Source organism: Tachyglossus aculeatus, chromosome X1 (genome assembly GCF_015852505.1).
Source record: "Tachyglossus aculeatus isolate mTacAcu1 chromosome X1, mTacAcu1.pri, whole genome shotgun sequence".
NCBI classification, from domain to species: domain Eukaryota; kingdom Metazoa; phylum Chordata; class Mammalia; order Monotremata; family Tachyglossidae; genus Tachyglossus; species Tachyglossus aculeatus.
The window spans coordinates 82598560-82614651 of NC_052101.1; the positions used below are offsets into that span (position 1 = coordinate 82598560).

At 45.1% G+C, this 16092-nt stretch overlaps 1 protein-coding gene across 4 annotated transcripts in view; it reads right to left on the reverse strand.

Moving 5' to 3' along the window:
* The window catches only part of HDAC11 (histone deacetylase 11), a 102866-nt gene that overhangs the window by 28503 nt on the left and 58271 nt on the right, over positions 1 to 16092 (reverse strand). For 3 of the 4 annotated variants that reach the window (XM_038740818.1, XM_038740817.1, XM_038740815.1), the window contains exons 4-5: positions 5382 to 5408; positions 2038 to 2154 (exon numbers count right to left, since the gene is read on the reverse strand). In XM_038740818.1, the coding sequence (XP_038596746.1) occupies positions 2038 to 2154; positions 5382 to 5408 (144 nt within the window). The remainder of the gene's footprint in view (positions 1 to 2037; positions 2155 to 5381; positions 5409 to 16092) is intronic. The other variant, XM_038740816.1, reaches the window with a different exon arrangement.

The window sequence follows — 16092 nt, forward strand, 5'->3', positions numbered from 1 at the left end:
GGAGAAGAGAGTAGATAAGTAGGGGGGAGAAATAAGTACTCAGTAAAGTGCTCTGCAAACAGTAAGTGTTCACTAAATACCACTGATTGATTGATTGATTGAGGAAGAGAACTCAATGAGTGCCTTAAAGCTGTGCTTGAAACAGAGTGGGAATGGGCAACTGCTAGAGGTTTTTGAGGAGTGAGAGAACATTTACAGAGTAACTTTTTAGAAAAATGATCCAGGCAGCAGAATGAAATATGGACTAGAGAGGGGAGATATTGATGCAGTAGTCAAGCCAGGCTATGATGAATGGCTGGATCAGCATGATGGCTGTTTGGATAGAGAGAAGAGGGCAGAACCTGGAAATGTAGAGGAAGAACTGACAGGATTTGGTGACAGATTTGAATATAGGGGTTGAAAATGAAGGAGGAGTCAAGGATAATGTCAAGGTTATGGGTATGAGAGACGGAGAGGATGATGGTGCTTTCCACTATTATGGGAACGTTAGGAGGCAATTTGGACAGATGAGAAAGATGAGTTTTAGACACGTTGAGCTTGAGGTTCTGGCAAAACATCCACGAAGAGATGTTCTGTAGGCAAGAGGATATGTGAGATTGTAAAGGAGGACAGAGGTCAGAGCTAGCAAGTTAGATTTAGGAGTCAAATGCATTGAGATGAAAGCTGCTTAGTTCTCCAAGGGAATGAGTGCAAGAGCTTTGGGTTTCTCCTGTCTTGTGCATGTAGGTGTTTACTGAGGAGTCACTGAAGAGGAAGGAGGGAGAGAAGAAGGAAAGGAGGGAGAAAAGAGCATTGGGAGAAAGGAGAGGGAGCTTTGAAGACAGGGAATGAGAGACGGGGAGGGACGGAGGGAGGAAAGGAGAGAGTCAGGGAGGAAGAGAGACAGGAAGGGAAGGGGAGGGAGGGGAAGAATAGAGGGAGGCAGAGGGAGGGAGGAAGAGGGAGACAGGGAGAAAGAGAAAAAAAAACCAGAAACAAAATCCAGCCCATAGCTCCTCCAACTGAATAACCTGGGGCTCTGGGGACAAATCTGTTATTATTTAGAAGGAAGCAATCCAAAATAGTAAGAAGAGGAGGCGTGCGGGACTGCCTTCCAGAATGCTTCTACAGGAGCCAGGTGACCACTGAGAGACCCAAAGAAGTCCCCACTATATATGGCTTCAAAATGAATAAACCTCTATGGATGCAATAAGGCATCATGTTAATTCATGTAGCACATCCAACCCCAACAATATTCCCATTATTTTTCAGAAGACATTTGACCAATCCCGTGACCATATGTAGGGACGATTATCCATGGCAGTGCACAGACCCTGTACTTGTTATTGTGATTAGTATGTGTATATCTTGAGGATCTATCTTAAAGTGTCTCCATGCAGTCCTCACTTGCAAACATGCAATGGAATGAGGAATTAATAATGTAACCACCATTAGCAAGGAATGACAAACTTCTCCAGAAAACTCAGAACCCCAAAGAAAGTTCCATTCCCATAGCTGTGGAACTTGGTTTTCATGTCTTAAGAAAAGACCAGGGCAGAAGGGAAGTAGGTGAGTCTGAGAACTCTGTGGACCTGAATTCTACCTGAATTCTACCTAACAGAAGGCAGAGGGCTGGATTCAAGTGTATTTTAGACTCTCCCCCCAGATCAGAGTCTACACATTTAGTTCACTTTCCCCTCTGGGCCCTTAATGCAGGACTTCATGGCAGCATATCTGGAGGCTTTCAGGGGATGCCATCAGCTGTAGAGGTGAGGTGAGTGTGTGTTGGGGGGCAGGGGAGGGAACGACGGCTGGAAAAGGTGGTTTTGCATATTTGAGAATAAGGTATTAAATTGGGTTGTGGCATGATTGCTGTGACTTTTTTCCAATGTTACTTCTGGGTGGCACTTGGATTCCTTAGTGGGAAAGTGAACAGGGACAGGCACCCGAAATCACGGCCCGGATTACTCCCCAAACCACCTGGCCTGCATCCTTGCAAAGACCCTCTCTCATTTCAAAACAAGGTGAGGCCTAAGAGAGCACAAAAGCTTGGCTTACCATTATTGTCCCTCCTGTCTGCGTTCTTAGTGGCTTCAATACCTTCCTCTGCACCAGGAAATTTGGAAGAAAAAGGACCGGAGGGATTTCAGTAATCGTAGCCACGACGAACGACCACTACAGGGAGAGAAGCAAATTGTCCATGTTACTCTCCAAATGCCCCACTCTCCATAGAAATGTTTAAGACTATAAGCCAGAATCTTCTTCTACTCCCTCCCTGGTCTAGGAGGGAATGGGGGGTGGAGGGAAGGGGTGGGCAGGGAAATTGGCAGCATTTAGAACATTACAACTTCAGTGGCCTGAGTCAATATTGCAGCTTCTAGAGTTACCTCACTTACACAAAGAGACTGGTTCTAGCTCCGGGAGATTCTGACTCACTGTGACCCCATTCAAATATAGTGAGAAATAAAATTCATATTTCTAACATAAAAATATCTTTTTCCTATAATGTGGCAAAGTCTTTTAAGTTGATCTTGGTCCAGAATGGGAAGAACCTGGGACACAGATCCAGCATTTCAGAGTAGAGTGTAATCTCCAGCAGGAATCGCTTTAAACTCTCCGATGCAGCCCTGTTCTGCAGAGATCATCATAGTGTTGACTTGTATTTTTTTTGGCGGGGGGAGGAGATGGCGGGGAGGGAAGGGATCTTAATTCCTCACTTTCCTTTCAAAAGCTTCAAATAGATTATGACATGGGGATCCTTGGGGCTAACAGTGGATTGTTACTTTTTACTGGAAAATGTTCTAATTATTTAACTAAATGTGGGGTTACTCTGCCATGCATCCAGTGATAGGAACACTTTAGAAATACACACACACAAATGAATAATAGAAATAAAAAGAGTAAAAAGTTTGTAATAATGATAAGCTATATATACTTTGGTGCACAACCTTGCAAACTGCTTTAATGGTATTAATCATTAGCTGTGCTTACGACACTGTCCAATCCAAGGAATCTGGGGCCAGCTAGAGATTCACCTGGAAGGCCAATGGATACCCTCCCACCACAACCCTGAGCTCCACCTCAAATCCCCACTCCAACAGTTTCTTAATCCACACTCACAATGCCCTATGAGCTGGTTAGGAAGCAAATTACAAGAAGGAAACCTAGGCCCAGAGATGTTAGGTTCTTTTGTCCAAAGTCCCATAGCATAGCAGCAGGGAGAAAGCTTAAGAAGAATATCTAGGTGTCCGACCCCTGGCCTTGTGCTAGAGCACCCTGCCTCTCCACACAATGGCAGTGAGATAACACTTGAACAAGCTAAAAAAAAACAAAACCACTGCATTCCTGAACTGTGCCACCCAGATAACACAGTAAGTACAATGTACTCACACTAGTGAAGGTGTAAACTCAAGTGCATCTCAGGTAGTCCTGAAGCAAACTGAATTATCTAGGTGGGAGTCCAAAGTCCAAAGTCAGGAAAATTGATCAATACACACTTCGCTCACCATTTAAGATACAGTATTAAAAAAAAAAAGTCACGCAGGCCTTCTATGGACTCTGATGAAGCTGGGAAGCAGACTGGGCATCAGAAGATGTCCGGAGGCCACCGCCTCACACCCCTGGACCAGCAGTCAGGGCGCTTCCGACCCAGAAGCAGACCTGCACCTTCGGGTCGGGCTTAAGATTTCTCCTGGTCAAATTACTGGGGGTTTGACCAAGACAGGTCACAAAATGGAAGTGGACTCTCCCCTATCTTGACACAGATCTCTATACTCGGAAGCTGAGCAAGAACCAAAGCAGAAGCTGCATGGGGGTGGAGATGATGAGCACAGGTCAATAATCTTAGAAACAGAAATATTCTTGCTCCTATAAGATTTCTATTCTGCCCCACCTCGTGGACTAAAACCACTCAACCACAGCCACAGGAACTTCCTACTTAAAAATATCTCCCCGATATTTGACATCCAGACTATCAGGGAAACATCCTTTGCAGAACTGTCAAAACAAAGCTGTCTGTATGGATTTGGGAGATGGCGCCTAGATGATGTCTGGGGTCAGATGACATAGGCATTATATATGGGACTCTGGGTCTAGGAACCTTGGATACAAAGAAGTCTTTATTTCCGCTCCTACTTGGCCCTTCACAATTTATGCAGTTAAAATCTGAAAAGAGGCTGAAAAGAGGGATGGAGAGTTATGAGCTTCAGCAAACAGCCTGCCGGACATATCATGAGCTCCCCTTTGCATCCAGGACATGCTCCATACTCATTCATCCATTCATTCATTCAATTCTCCATTAAGTATCAAGGGAAAGCTTTCATACTACTTGGTGATGCCCTGTCTCCCCCGTAAGCCCCCCAAAGAGCTCTCCCACCTCAACTCAATTACCCCATGATATCTTAGCAAACAGGGCAAAAATACCAAACAGATCTGAGTAGTCAAAGGTGACAAAAACACACTAGTAGACAGAGCAAAGACCTGGTGTCAGAAGGACCTTGGCTCTAATACCGGCTCTGCCACTTGTCTGCTGTGTCACCCTGGGCAATTCACTTCACTTTCCTGTGCTTCAGTTACCTCATCTTTAAAATAGGGATTAAGACTGTGAACCCTAAGTGGAGCAGGGGCTGTGTCCAACCTGATTGTCTTGTACCTACCCCAGGGCTTGGTACAGTGTCTGGCCCATAGTAAGTGCTTAAAAACCATTTTAAAACACAGAAACCCCCCAAAAAACTATCTTCTATGAAAGATGGATATATATTTCTACATATCCAACTTTTGTCTACTGCTTGCCTCATCTAATGAAGATATTCATTCTTTCTCTCTCTCTCTCTCTCTCTCTCTCTCTCACACACACACACACACACACACACACACACATTAATTTCTATTTGCATCTGCACTTACTCTCCCCTCCATTTGCCCCTTACATTTTCCATACCTGCCTCTCCCGGCCGACACTCACAGTCAGAACTCACAACCCCACACACCCCATTTGCAGCCCCACCCCATGAAAGTAAGCACAGGAAACTTTCAATACCAATAAAGATGACAACACTGAACTCAAATGGAATTGCTGAGGGATTTCCCTAAGGTTAGTGTTTGATGCATACCCCACTGTCAAATGAGTTCTTTAAATCTTTTCTTCTAAAATAAAAAAGCAACCGTGCAACACCAACAAGAAGCACAAAGGAAACGGAAACACTAAAGTTCAGTTGCAAAGCCAAAACAAAGGGTATGACGACAAGGACAATGATCCACGCAAGACATACACAGTTAACATAGGCTACTTGGTCACTGGTCACGGCAGCAGTGTATGACACCTCAACCACCACACAATGAGTAGCTTGCACTACCAACTGAAAGTATTTCATTGAGAAATGAAAACACATCTACTAGGATACCTCTGGAGAGCTCTCCAAGATATGGTTCTGTATGCAGTCCAAAAGAAAAAATTAGAGAAAAAAATATATTCAAACATTTTGAATAATCAGTATCAACTGGAAATGTAATTTTCCAAACTGGCAGCTGTTTAATAAAGAGGTATGTCAGAATGACATATTATTGTTTCTTATTTTGGACATGGAACAATAGACAGCCATTTAGCATTAATCTTAGTAGTCATAGTACTTTCTACATTATAATTTTTAGATAACACATGATAAATCAACAGATCTCTATTGGCACAAATTTGTTTTTATTCAACCAGTGCAGTGCATTTTCACCCCACTTCTGTCCCTGCATACAGAATACTTGTGGCGTACAATTCATGTGCAAAGTTAAAATGAACGGGATTTTCTGAGTTTCTCAATAACTTTCCCTTTCTTCCTTATCATCCCAAAGAACCTTCCCCTCCCTCCCACCCCCATCTTGAATTACCAAAGTGAGCACACCCCACAATCTAGAAGAGAGAAAATAAAAAAAACTCTCAGAGCAAGGGAGACTTAGTACTGTTAAGACTGCAACTCTTCCACACATGCATCATTTCCTTCATAACCACGATACTACCATAACCTTGTTGGCTAACAGGCCCACTGCCCTGGATCCTGGATCTCATAAGAATTGCCAACTTAGATCTTGTCTGAGATTGGCAGGATCACCAAGTTCCCCTCCAAATGTAATTTTGCCAAAGAGAGCCTTAAAACAGTAGGTTTTCCTGGGCGGGGGCGGATGGGGACCTGGCAAACCGGTACCCCCGGGGAACCTCCCCAGTTCACCCCATCAATTTCATGATGCCAATGCCGTGATCTTTGATTTCAATGTGCCTGAACACTTTGGCAGCAGGCCTGCTGGGTGAACTAACAGTATCTCTGCGCCAATGAGGACTAGACTGTCGACTAGACTGTAAACTCACTGTGGGCAGGGAATGTGTCTGTTTTTTGTTATATCGCACTCTCCCAAATGCTTAGTACAATGCTCTGCACATGGTAAATGCTCAATAAATACGATTGAATGAATGAATGAATGGCTTTGCTATCTCTGAGGAGCAAGTTGGACCCTACCTCCCAGCTACCATGGGCTTCTGGGAGGAAAAGAAAGCGTGGAGCCACAGACCACTCTTCACACACTGGGTGGGTCCCCAACCACAAAAGGATAGGAAGCACTGCTCTAAATCAGAGGTTCCTGAAACTGCAATCCCTGGATTAGTCCCTGGATTACTGGTGGGATTACTGATCCACATGGCCCCGGCCTTAAATGAGCATCTGATGGCTAGTGATCACTGCAACCCTTACCATTGGCTAGAGAGTGACGACCTGACCTGGTGGGTATAGACTAAAATAAGGGGCAAGAGTTGTCAGAGCCTGGCTTAGCCCATCACTCTTGACAGGACTGGACAGCCAACCCTGCCACAAGACCACCTAACAGGGGAGGCCTGGGACCAAGCCACCCCCAAGAAAGATGGCCCAGTTCCAGCCGAGTCCTGGGGTTTCAGGCCATTTTAGGGAGGAACTGGGAGTCTGGCTCAGACAGGGACCACTCTAGGCCTGCCTCAAGAGGATCCAGAACTTTGGGTTGGCCCCAGAACACTGGGAGCTTCTCCTGCTCAGAGCCAGATGGCCTTCAGGATCATCCTCTCCATGTCATTCTTTTGTCTGGCAGGTAGAGCCAATACACAGAAGGCCAGGTCACCAGGTGATTCTGGAAAGGCAGAGGGACAGAGAGGAAAAAAATGCCCAGCAGAATTTATCAGATCAGAGAGGTCTGACCCAGCCTCTACACAGCACATCCTCTACAAGGCCTGCTGAAGTCAGGATAAGCTTAATGGCGTTTCACCCATTCCCCTCTCCTTCCTATCATCCAGTTATTATGCTCTAAATGCAACTCCCAAAGTCACCATGCTGGTTTGCTTTTCAAGAACAATGCCTAGTAATAAAGTCCTAGTGTTTCTAACCCCACTGAAATGCCGCTGGATTCACCACCCACCCATCATTCTTGAAGAAGAAAAGTCACTTCCTCCACCCAATGACTGCATGGGGCAGAATGGCAGGAATGACGAATGAGCAGAAATCCCAAGCCAGCAGTCAGGGTTGCCTCTTCTTTGTCAAGAGGCCTCAAAGCAGGGGAATGGCCAAACTCTCCTGCAGGGAGGGCTTGCATCTCCAATGGGCACCTATTTCTGCACGGGTCCTTTGGCCACAACACTCAAGACCCAGTTTTCCAATTACGAGGACAGCTCTTCGTGCTAACAATGGCCAAGGCAGAAGGGCCAGGAAAGCAATGTGGCCTAGCGGATAGAGCACGGGCCTGGGAGTCAAAAGTACCTATGTTCTAATCCCAGCTCCGCCACTTATCTGATGTGTCACTTCACTTCTCTGTGCCTCAATTACCGCATCTGTGAAAAATAGGGATTAAGACTGTGAGCCCCATGTGGGACAGGGACTGTGTCCAACCTGATTAGCTTGAATCTTCCCCAGTGCTTAGTACAGTGCCTGGTGCAAAGGAAGCGCTGAACAAATACAATAAAAAAATGTAGATCTTGACCAATTTGCCCTTAAGATTCAGAAGGCATTCCATTTAAATATTGGAATAATAATGATGGCATTTATTAAGTGCTTATTATGTGCCAAGCACTGTTCTAAGACCTCGAAGACACACCACAGATCCTGGAGATTCAGACAGCTCTTATTTATCAACGTCAAATGGGACTGGAAAAGCCCAGGTGTTGTTAGTAATGTTATTATCTTCAGATTATTCTTTTTACTCCATGGTTTCAACCTCCTCCCTCCCCAGATTTTGTGCCAGAACCATTCACAAGGAGCAAGATCTACCAGGCTATTCTGAGTTTCCCTTCCTCTCCTTTTCTCTCTAGGAGAGGTGTCGGTGAGCAGTGAAATGGTCCCCGCTAGACTGTAAACTCGTGGGCCTGGAACATGTCTGCCAACTCTGTTGTACTGTACTCTCCCAAGCGTTCAGTACAGTACTCTGCACATAGTAGGTGCTCAATAAATACCATCGATGATGATGACAATGAAAGATGGGAGTGTTGGAGGGAAAAGCCAAAGGCCTGAATAATCCCAGACTGGGTGGCCTCCCTTAAATCAACAAGAGTTGGTCATAATAAGGACCATGGAGGAATGTCAGGGAAATGCCAATGCTTGCTTGTGACATTAATGGACACTTATGAATTTAGGCCAAAGCATACACAATGCCTTTCAATCCTGATTCCCAATTGAGGCAAGTTTTAAGGTGCTGCTTTATTTGGAGAATGCACTACAAAAACTTCAAGTGGAAAGATCGGCTCTTGTTTCCAGTACCAGATAACATCCACCCCATGTGTCAATACCCTGATCATGTCTCCAAGCAATTAATCCATTGCTTCACAGCCCAGCAGTTCTCTGGGGAGTAACACAAACCCTCAGGATGCCCACTAGTGCTACTAGTTGTATTCTGATCCCTGTTTCAGTTGACACTTGGGAGAATTCTCTTAAACAGCGCCAGCCCATTCACTGTGGCTCCACTCTCAGGTGCAAGGATTGAATTACCTTTGCTCCAGAAGAGGTCAATATAAATTTAACCCTGAGTATTCTCCCTCTTGATCTGCTACATCCACTTGGCTTTCTAATACCAATCATATTTATTGAGCACTTACTGTGTGTAGAGCACTGTACTAACCACTTGGGATAATAGTACATTATATCAAAGTGGGTAGACACATTCCCTGCCCACAATGAGCTTAAACAGTCTAGAGGGGGAGGCAGACATGAATGTAAAAACAATAATTATGGATATGTATATAAGTGTTATGGGGCTGAGGGAGGGGTGAATAAAGGGTGCAAATCCAAGTGCAAGGATGCTTGGAGAAGCAGTGTGGCCCAGTGGATAGAGCTGGGGCCTGTGAGCCCCATGTGGAACAGGGATTGTGTCCAATGTGATTAGCTTTCATCTACCCCAGTGCTTTGTACAGTGCCTGGCACAAAGTAAGTGCTTAACAAATATCAAAAAAAAGTGGGGGAGGGGGTAAAAGAAGGGAATGGGAGAAGAGAAAATGAGGACTTAGTTGGGGAAGACCTCTTGAAGGAATTGTGATTTTAATAAGACTTTGAAGGTGGGGAGAGTGGTTGTTGGAGGGAATGTCTACCAACTCTGTTATATTGTACTCTCCCAAGCACTTAGTACAGTACTCTGCACGCAGTAAACACTCAATAAATAAAATTGATTGATTCATATGAAGAGGAAGGCCGTTCCAGGCCAGGGATAAGATGGGTCGGCAGTGAGATAGACAACATCTAGGTACAGTGAGAGGACTGGCATTAATGGAGCGAAGTGTTAGGGCTGGGTTGTAGTAGGTATGAGGGGGAAAGGTGACAGAGTGCTTTAAATTTTATGGTAAGGAGTTTCTTACCAAACCCACACCTATCTGAAGTTCAGTTTTACACATCACTTCTTGGGAGTGGGAGGGACAAAAGAAGAGAAAGAGAGAGAGAGAGAGAGAGAGAGAGAGAGAGAGAGAAAGAGAGAGAGAGAGAGACAGAGAGCGAGAGAGACAGAGAGAGAGAGAGAGAGAGAGAGAGAGAGAGTGAGTTTGTATATACATATGTAGAAAGAATCCTGTGGGGCTTTTCTTTTCTTTTTAAATTATTGTTTGGGAGAAAATACTTTTCATGGTTCCCCCCTGTAGTGGATGGCTGTTCTACAGGCATGGGGTGACCAATTCTGTTCAGAGATGGAGGTGGGGGTGGCCAACTCCCCTGCCAGGGTTAGGTCCCAACCAGCTAGGGGAATGTGGGGAGAGGGAAATCAAAGATACGTAGATCTGTTTTCAGCAGCAAAGAAAGGGGGACCTGCTGATTGAAACCACAGGGAAGTCTAGGTGGAAAGAGATTGGGGTCACTGACCTGCCTCATTGACCCCACCTAGCAGAGAGCCTGGGAATGATGTGGAGACCAGGGCAGAAATGGAGTTCATCCCATGCTCTGATCTGGGTGCTACTCAGTTTTAAGGAAGTCAGCTCATTCCACTTGCCTGTACTACATCTTAGAAGCCAATAAAACCTTGGGTGATAATAAAACCAGTGTGGGATCTTACTATCCCATCTGGTTAACAGAAATTGTTGTGCCTCCCTGCTTTCACTCTCAAGTAGCTCAGATCCACCATGGATTGGGAGATCCAGAGAGTAAGGCAATATTTACTCCAATGGAGGCTTATAAGGGTTGAACTCTGAGAAGCTCTATCTGTTCACTGGGGTGGAAAATATCACCTCCATTCAACTCTACACACCTGAGAATGTTGGTAGAAAGCCACAAAAGATCAAACACCCCGCCTCCAAGCAGGGGAATGAATATCTCACCAACTGGGACAAGTGGTTATCTGTTCTTTTTTTTAAAAGATCTCCAGAGATGGAGAGTCCTTGGTTCCTCGTAGTAATCTGCCCCAGGGTTTAATCCCCCTGACCTGGGTTCTTTCCCAAAGAGGGGATACACATTCATTCATTCAATTGTACTTACTAAGTACTTAATCTGTGCAGAGCACTGTACTAAGCACTTGGAAAGTACAATTCAGCAACAAAGAGAGGCAATCCCTGCCCACAACTGGCTCAGCAGAACAGGTGACTGAGGGGAAGGTTTCATACTAAGGAGAATTTCTCTTCAGTCTGGGATGGGTTACAGGTAACCCTGCCTGAACACAGGGGAATGAACCAAGTGACAACCAGAAGGGCACCTTTAACAGACAGTCCTCCCACCGCCCCAAGCCAAATCAGCACTCGGAAGATCCCGTTCTCCTTCCTCCCACCACCCAAATTCAGATGACAAAACTCTAAGCCATGGAAGGGTCTGTAATTTTCATGCTCACAGCTAAACAAAAGAGGAAACCAGGAGGTCATTGTGAAGATGAGTTTTATTACTTGGAGGCTAACACTCAGGCAGCTTGATGGTGGGACCCAGTACTGTGACTCTTAAGCAGAGACAGATGCAACCTGAGTTTTAAGAAGAAGATAAAGCAGACCTATTTCTCCAAAATGTACAGCAACAAGGGCACAAATCCAACCTGTATTGTGAAACGCACTTGGAAAACAGAGCTTCTCAAGTACACAATCCAACCACGACATGTCTAATCATCAAGAACGAGACTCTGACCCTTTTGCAGCACAGGACATAACAGGAAGTAAATGTACTTCGCACCAGAGAGAAAGCATCTGTTTGCCTCACTCCTCAGATAACGCCATGTGTTCCACTTTAGGTGTCAAACTGCATATCACAGCCACACACTGAAAAACAAAAGGATCACTCTCCAACAAGGACAAAATGCTAAATCTAAAAGGACTTCTCTAGTGTGCAGCCATGTGCATGATTAGCCATGCAAACACACACACACACACACACACACACACACACACACACACACACACACCACCCCCACCCCCACCCCCAAATTCCAAAGGAGGGTAATGTGGTTCACTGGACTAAGCAATATCCTGAGGTTGCAAAGCCTTGTAATCCTCTGCCCCTCATGTGCTGTCAAATTCTTGGATGTTTCTGGACCTCAGTTTCTTCACCTGTAACATGGAAGGTATAATCCTGACCTGCCATCCAGGGGACTACATGCAATCCATTTGAAGGGAAAAAACGTGATATATTTCCCAACTAAAATGCACCAGAAACCACTCAGCCTGGCTCTCCTGGTCTATCTGTCACTGCGTGGAGTTGCTCGTGAAGGTTGAAAACTCTTCAGATTGTGTTTCATGTGGGGCAGTCTCACTGAGGAGTGTTTGTCCTCATCAATGACTCAGCATCTTACATTTGATCCTCCAGAGAAAACACAGGGAACCCTCATGCAGCTGTAATCAGTGGGAATTTATTTTGTACGCATCTGAAGAGGAGGAATCAGTGTCTGGGAAAGGACTATACCTATACATATCCTGTGGGAGCTCGATCGATGTTTGACGATGATGACGTTGTTAAAGATGACATGCTTGTGTGGGCACTGCTACAAGCATTATCAGCTATAGGAGACACCTAGAACTGTAATCAAGCATTGCTTTCCCCCTCTAGACCATAAGCTTGTTATGAGAAGGGAACGTGTCTACCAACTCTGTTGAACTGTAGTCTCCCAAAAGCTTATACAGTGCTGTGCACACAGTAAGTACTCAATAAATACCATGGAGTGACAGATTTGCCGGCTTCTTCTCTCCTTTTAGCATGGATCTGTGTTTCTTCATCCAGACTGCCCAACAACAGCCCAGTGCAGTCATCTCCAGACCATAGTCACTGGCCAATTATGTGAGTGTCCCCACTTAATGGGCTTGGAATTTTATTATTCCCCACAAAGCAGAGTGTGGGGAATACAAGTGTTGCCTTCTATAGTCAGGCAACTAGATTTTAAACCAATGCTAATTTCCTTATGCTACTCACACTTTAAGTTTGATAAACAAGCATGTGATCTTAAGCAGATCAAACAAAACATACTGTAAACCTGGTGTGGGCAGGGATTGTCTCTCTTTATTGCTGAATTGTACCTTCCAAGCGCTTAGTATGGTGCTCTGCACACAGTAAGTGGTCAATCAATATGACTGAAGGAATGAACAGATTCATGAACATGTGAAATTTCAGAGAGAAAGAAAGCAATAAAAACATACCCATTTTACTAAATTTAACACAGGGGATTATTGATACGCTCTACTAAAGGATATACTAACTGACCTGGGGCTGTTTTCTTAAGAGAATGAAACATACGAAACCTCAAGTCATCCTTGTTCCTGCTAACTCTCTCCCTGAATTTCCCTACCCTTCTCCTCAGAAGACCCTCACCCTCCCCACCCCCATTATTCTCAATCTTCCTCACCCTTCTCTCCTCTGAGTCCTCTTCAGTCTCCAACTCCAGGTGCAGAACTGGGAGTCAAATGTCCTGGTTGTTCAATAGCATTTACTGATCGGTTACTTGCATGCAGAGCACTGTACTAAACACTTGGGAATAAACAATAGACACAATACCTACCACAAACGAGCCCATAGTCTAGTGATGGAGATAGATGTTAAAATAAAAGGCAGCCAACTATAAAGATACGTACATAAGTGATGGAGGATGAGGTTGAGTACCTAAGTGCTTAGGGTCTGAGTCCCCTCACCGGCCACCCTGATATCCTGGTAGGAGTAAAGAGATTAATAGCCCCCCAACTCCACCAACCGACCAGGACTGCAGGCTACTGATCTGACACCTGGGTCCCCTTCTTGAGCCTGAAGGGGCTAGAGTGCACTGTACCTGCTCACTTCCATAGTCTCTTGACTATGCATGTGGACTGCAAAGACAGAGCAAGGACTTATCCGATAGCAACCCCAATGAACAGGCCTAAAGCTATGTATAGCTAGCTAGATAGTGATTCATTCATCCATTCATTTAATCATATTTATTGAGCACTTCCTGTGTGCAGAGCACTGCACTAAGTGCTTGGAAAGTACAATTCAGCAACAGAGACAATCCCTGCCCAACAACAGGCTCACAGTCTTGTCAATGAACCTAGAGGAGTCAAGTTTTTTGGGCTATAAGGACCCCAGGAAGCAATCAACTGCCGAAAATGGGATATAGAGGGGAATGAGCTTCACTGTTATAGAAAGCAATGGAAAAATAAAGCCCTCACCTGCTCCCAAAACCTTTGCTTCTTCCTCATCTCTTCTGTAATTCCTTCACTCCTCCTAGATCTCTGGAGGACATTTCTTCTTCTGCTACCTTTCTTCAGCTGAATTTTTAAATGACTGACAGAAAAAAGCGGATCTAAGTTCTAGAAACTGAGTCAATACGAAAGCCTGCTGATCAAGGCATTTCGCCGCATTGCTGAATAATAATATTAATAGTATTTATTTAGCACTTGCTATGTGCCAAGCACCATGCTAAGCACTGGATAGAGGCGAGATAATCAGGTCATACACAGTCCGTCCCTTGTACCACACAGGATGCAGTCTAAGAGGAGGGAAAACAGGTATTTAATCCCCACTATACAGATGAGGAAACTACGACACAGAGAAGTAAAATGACTTGCCCAAAATCAAACAGGAGAAGTGGCAAAGCCAGAACTAGAACCCGGGTCTCCTGACTTCCAATCCCTTGTTCTTTTCACTTGGCCATCCTGCCAAGGTCCTGGGGAAAAGCTTCAGTGGAATCTAAGGTACCACAGGAAGAGTTTCATCCTTCCTCAGAAACAGAGATGCACTTAAAGGGCCCAACGGTATCCCTAGCCCTAGACCTAGCCTTAACTCTAGTCCTTACCTGGGCCCAAACCTTAGGGGCTGGAGTTGGGGAGAGGGCTTGGTTAACTGTGAATTTTGGAAACACCAATGACTGGAATTTGTCAATTGAAGACCAGGATCTGGAGGGCATGAACCAACAGCAAGGAGCAGACCCTGCCTTCCTGCCTGACACCATGGAAGTGAAGCCCAGGCACCAGGCCCTCTCAGGAACAGAGGGCAAGCAGAAACCTGGAGCTATACAACCCTGAGTCCCCATACCCCTGTGGCCCTGGAGCTCTGGAGCTGGGGAAAGGTGTTTAGTGGCCAGAGCACTGCCCATCTTGACTAACACTGAGGGTGGCTGGGTGAGTGGGAGACCAGCACTCTTTCCTCTGTGTGGGCTCATCCCCCTGGCAAGTAGAGAGGGTGGGTCAATGTCCCCCTCCCCTGGGTGCAGTCCCAGACCCCCAGTGCATGGAGGAAGTGTCGCTCCCTCTGGATTGTAAACTCATTATGGGCAGGGAGCGTGTCTGCTAATTCTGTTGTAATGTACTTACCCAAATGCTTAAAACAGTGCTCTGCACATAATAAGCACTCAATAAATACTACTGACTGACTGAGTGGAGGCTGAAGAGGAACATGTATGTTGAAATTTAGAATGTTGGGAAGGTTGCAGTGGTTTGGTTCTGCCTGTGGTGGTGAGGAGCCTGAGGAAGCACTAATGAACTGCTATTTCTACTGTTGTTTTGTTTATTTGAATAGGTTTTTTTTTCCCTCCATCTGCCTGGCCTCCCACATTTAAGCCATGAGCCAAATGACCTCGTGGCCAAATAGGATTTGAGGTTCACGTATTCTCTCCAGTCTTTAGTTCATAGCAATGCCCATTGTGAGTCCTTCAAATACTATATTGATTGAATGGTCTCTCTGTAAACGGTTTAGCTGTTTTTCACTCCCTCAGACACATGTCCCATGGAAGCGTGGCACCTCACTTCTTCTGAAAGGCTTTTCAACCACTCAGATGTTCCCAACATCAAACTACTGCCCACCCCTTCAGCCTGTCCCCCAGGTTCTGGGGGGAAACACGTTCCACACCAGGAAACTTAACGTCCCACTTTATCATGCTTTTTCTTTCATACACATATTCTCCTCTTGAATAAAAAGCACCCATAAAACTGAAGTCTTGATATTGAAGTCTTATAAACCTAAGCCCTTGAGAGCCCACTGTTGGGTAGGGACCGTCTCTATATGTTGCCAACTTGTACTTCCCAAGCACTTAGTACAGTGCTCTGCACACAGTAAGCGCTCAATAAATATGATTGAATGAATGAATGAATGAAATAGTTTCAAGCAACAGAGATGGAGACACAATGGCAAAGGTTGTGGTTTAGCCAAAGCAGAATGTGAGGCTCCACTGCCAACGATACATTTCAACAACAAAAAATGTCCCCGCACAAAA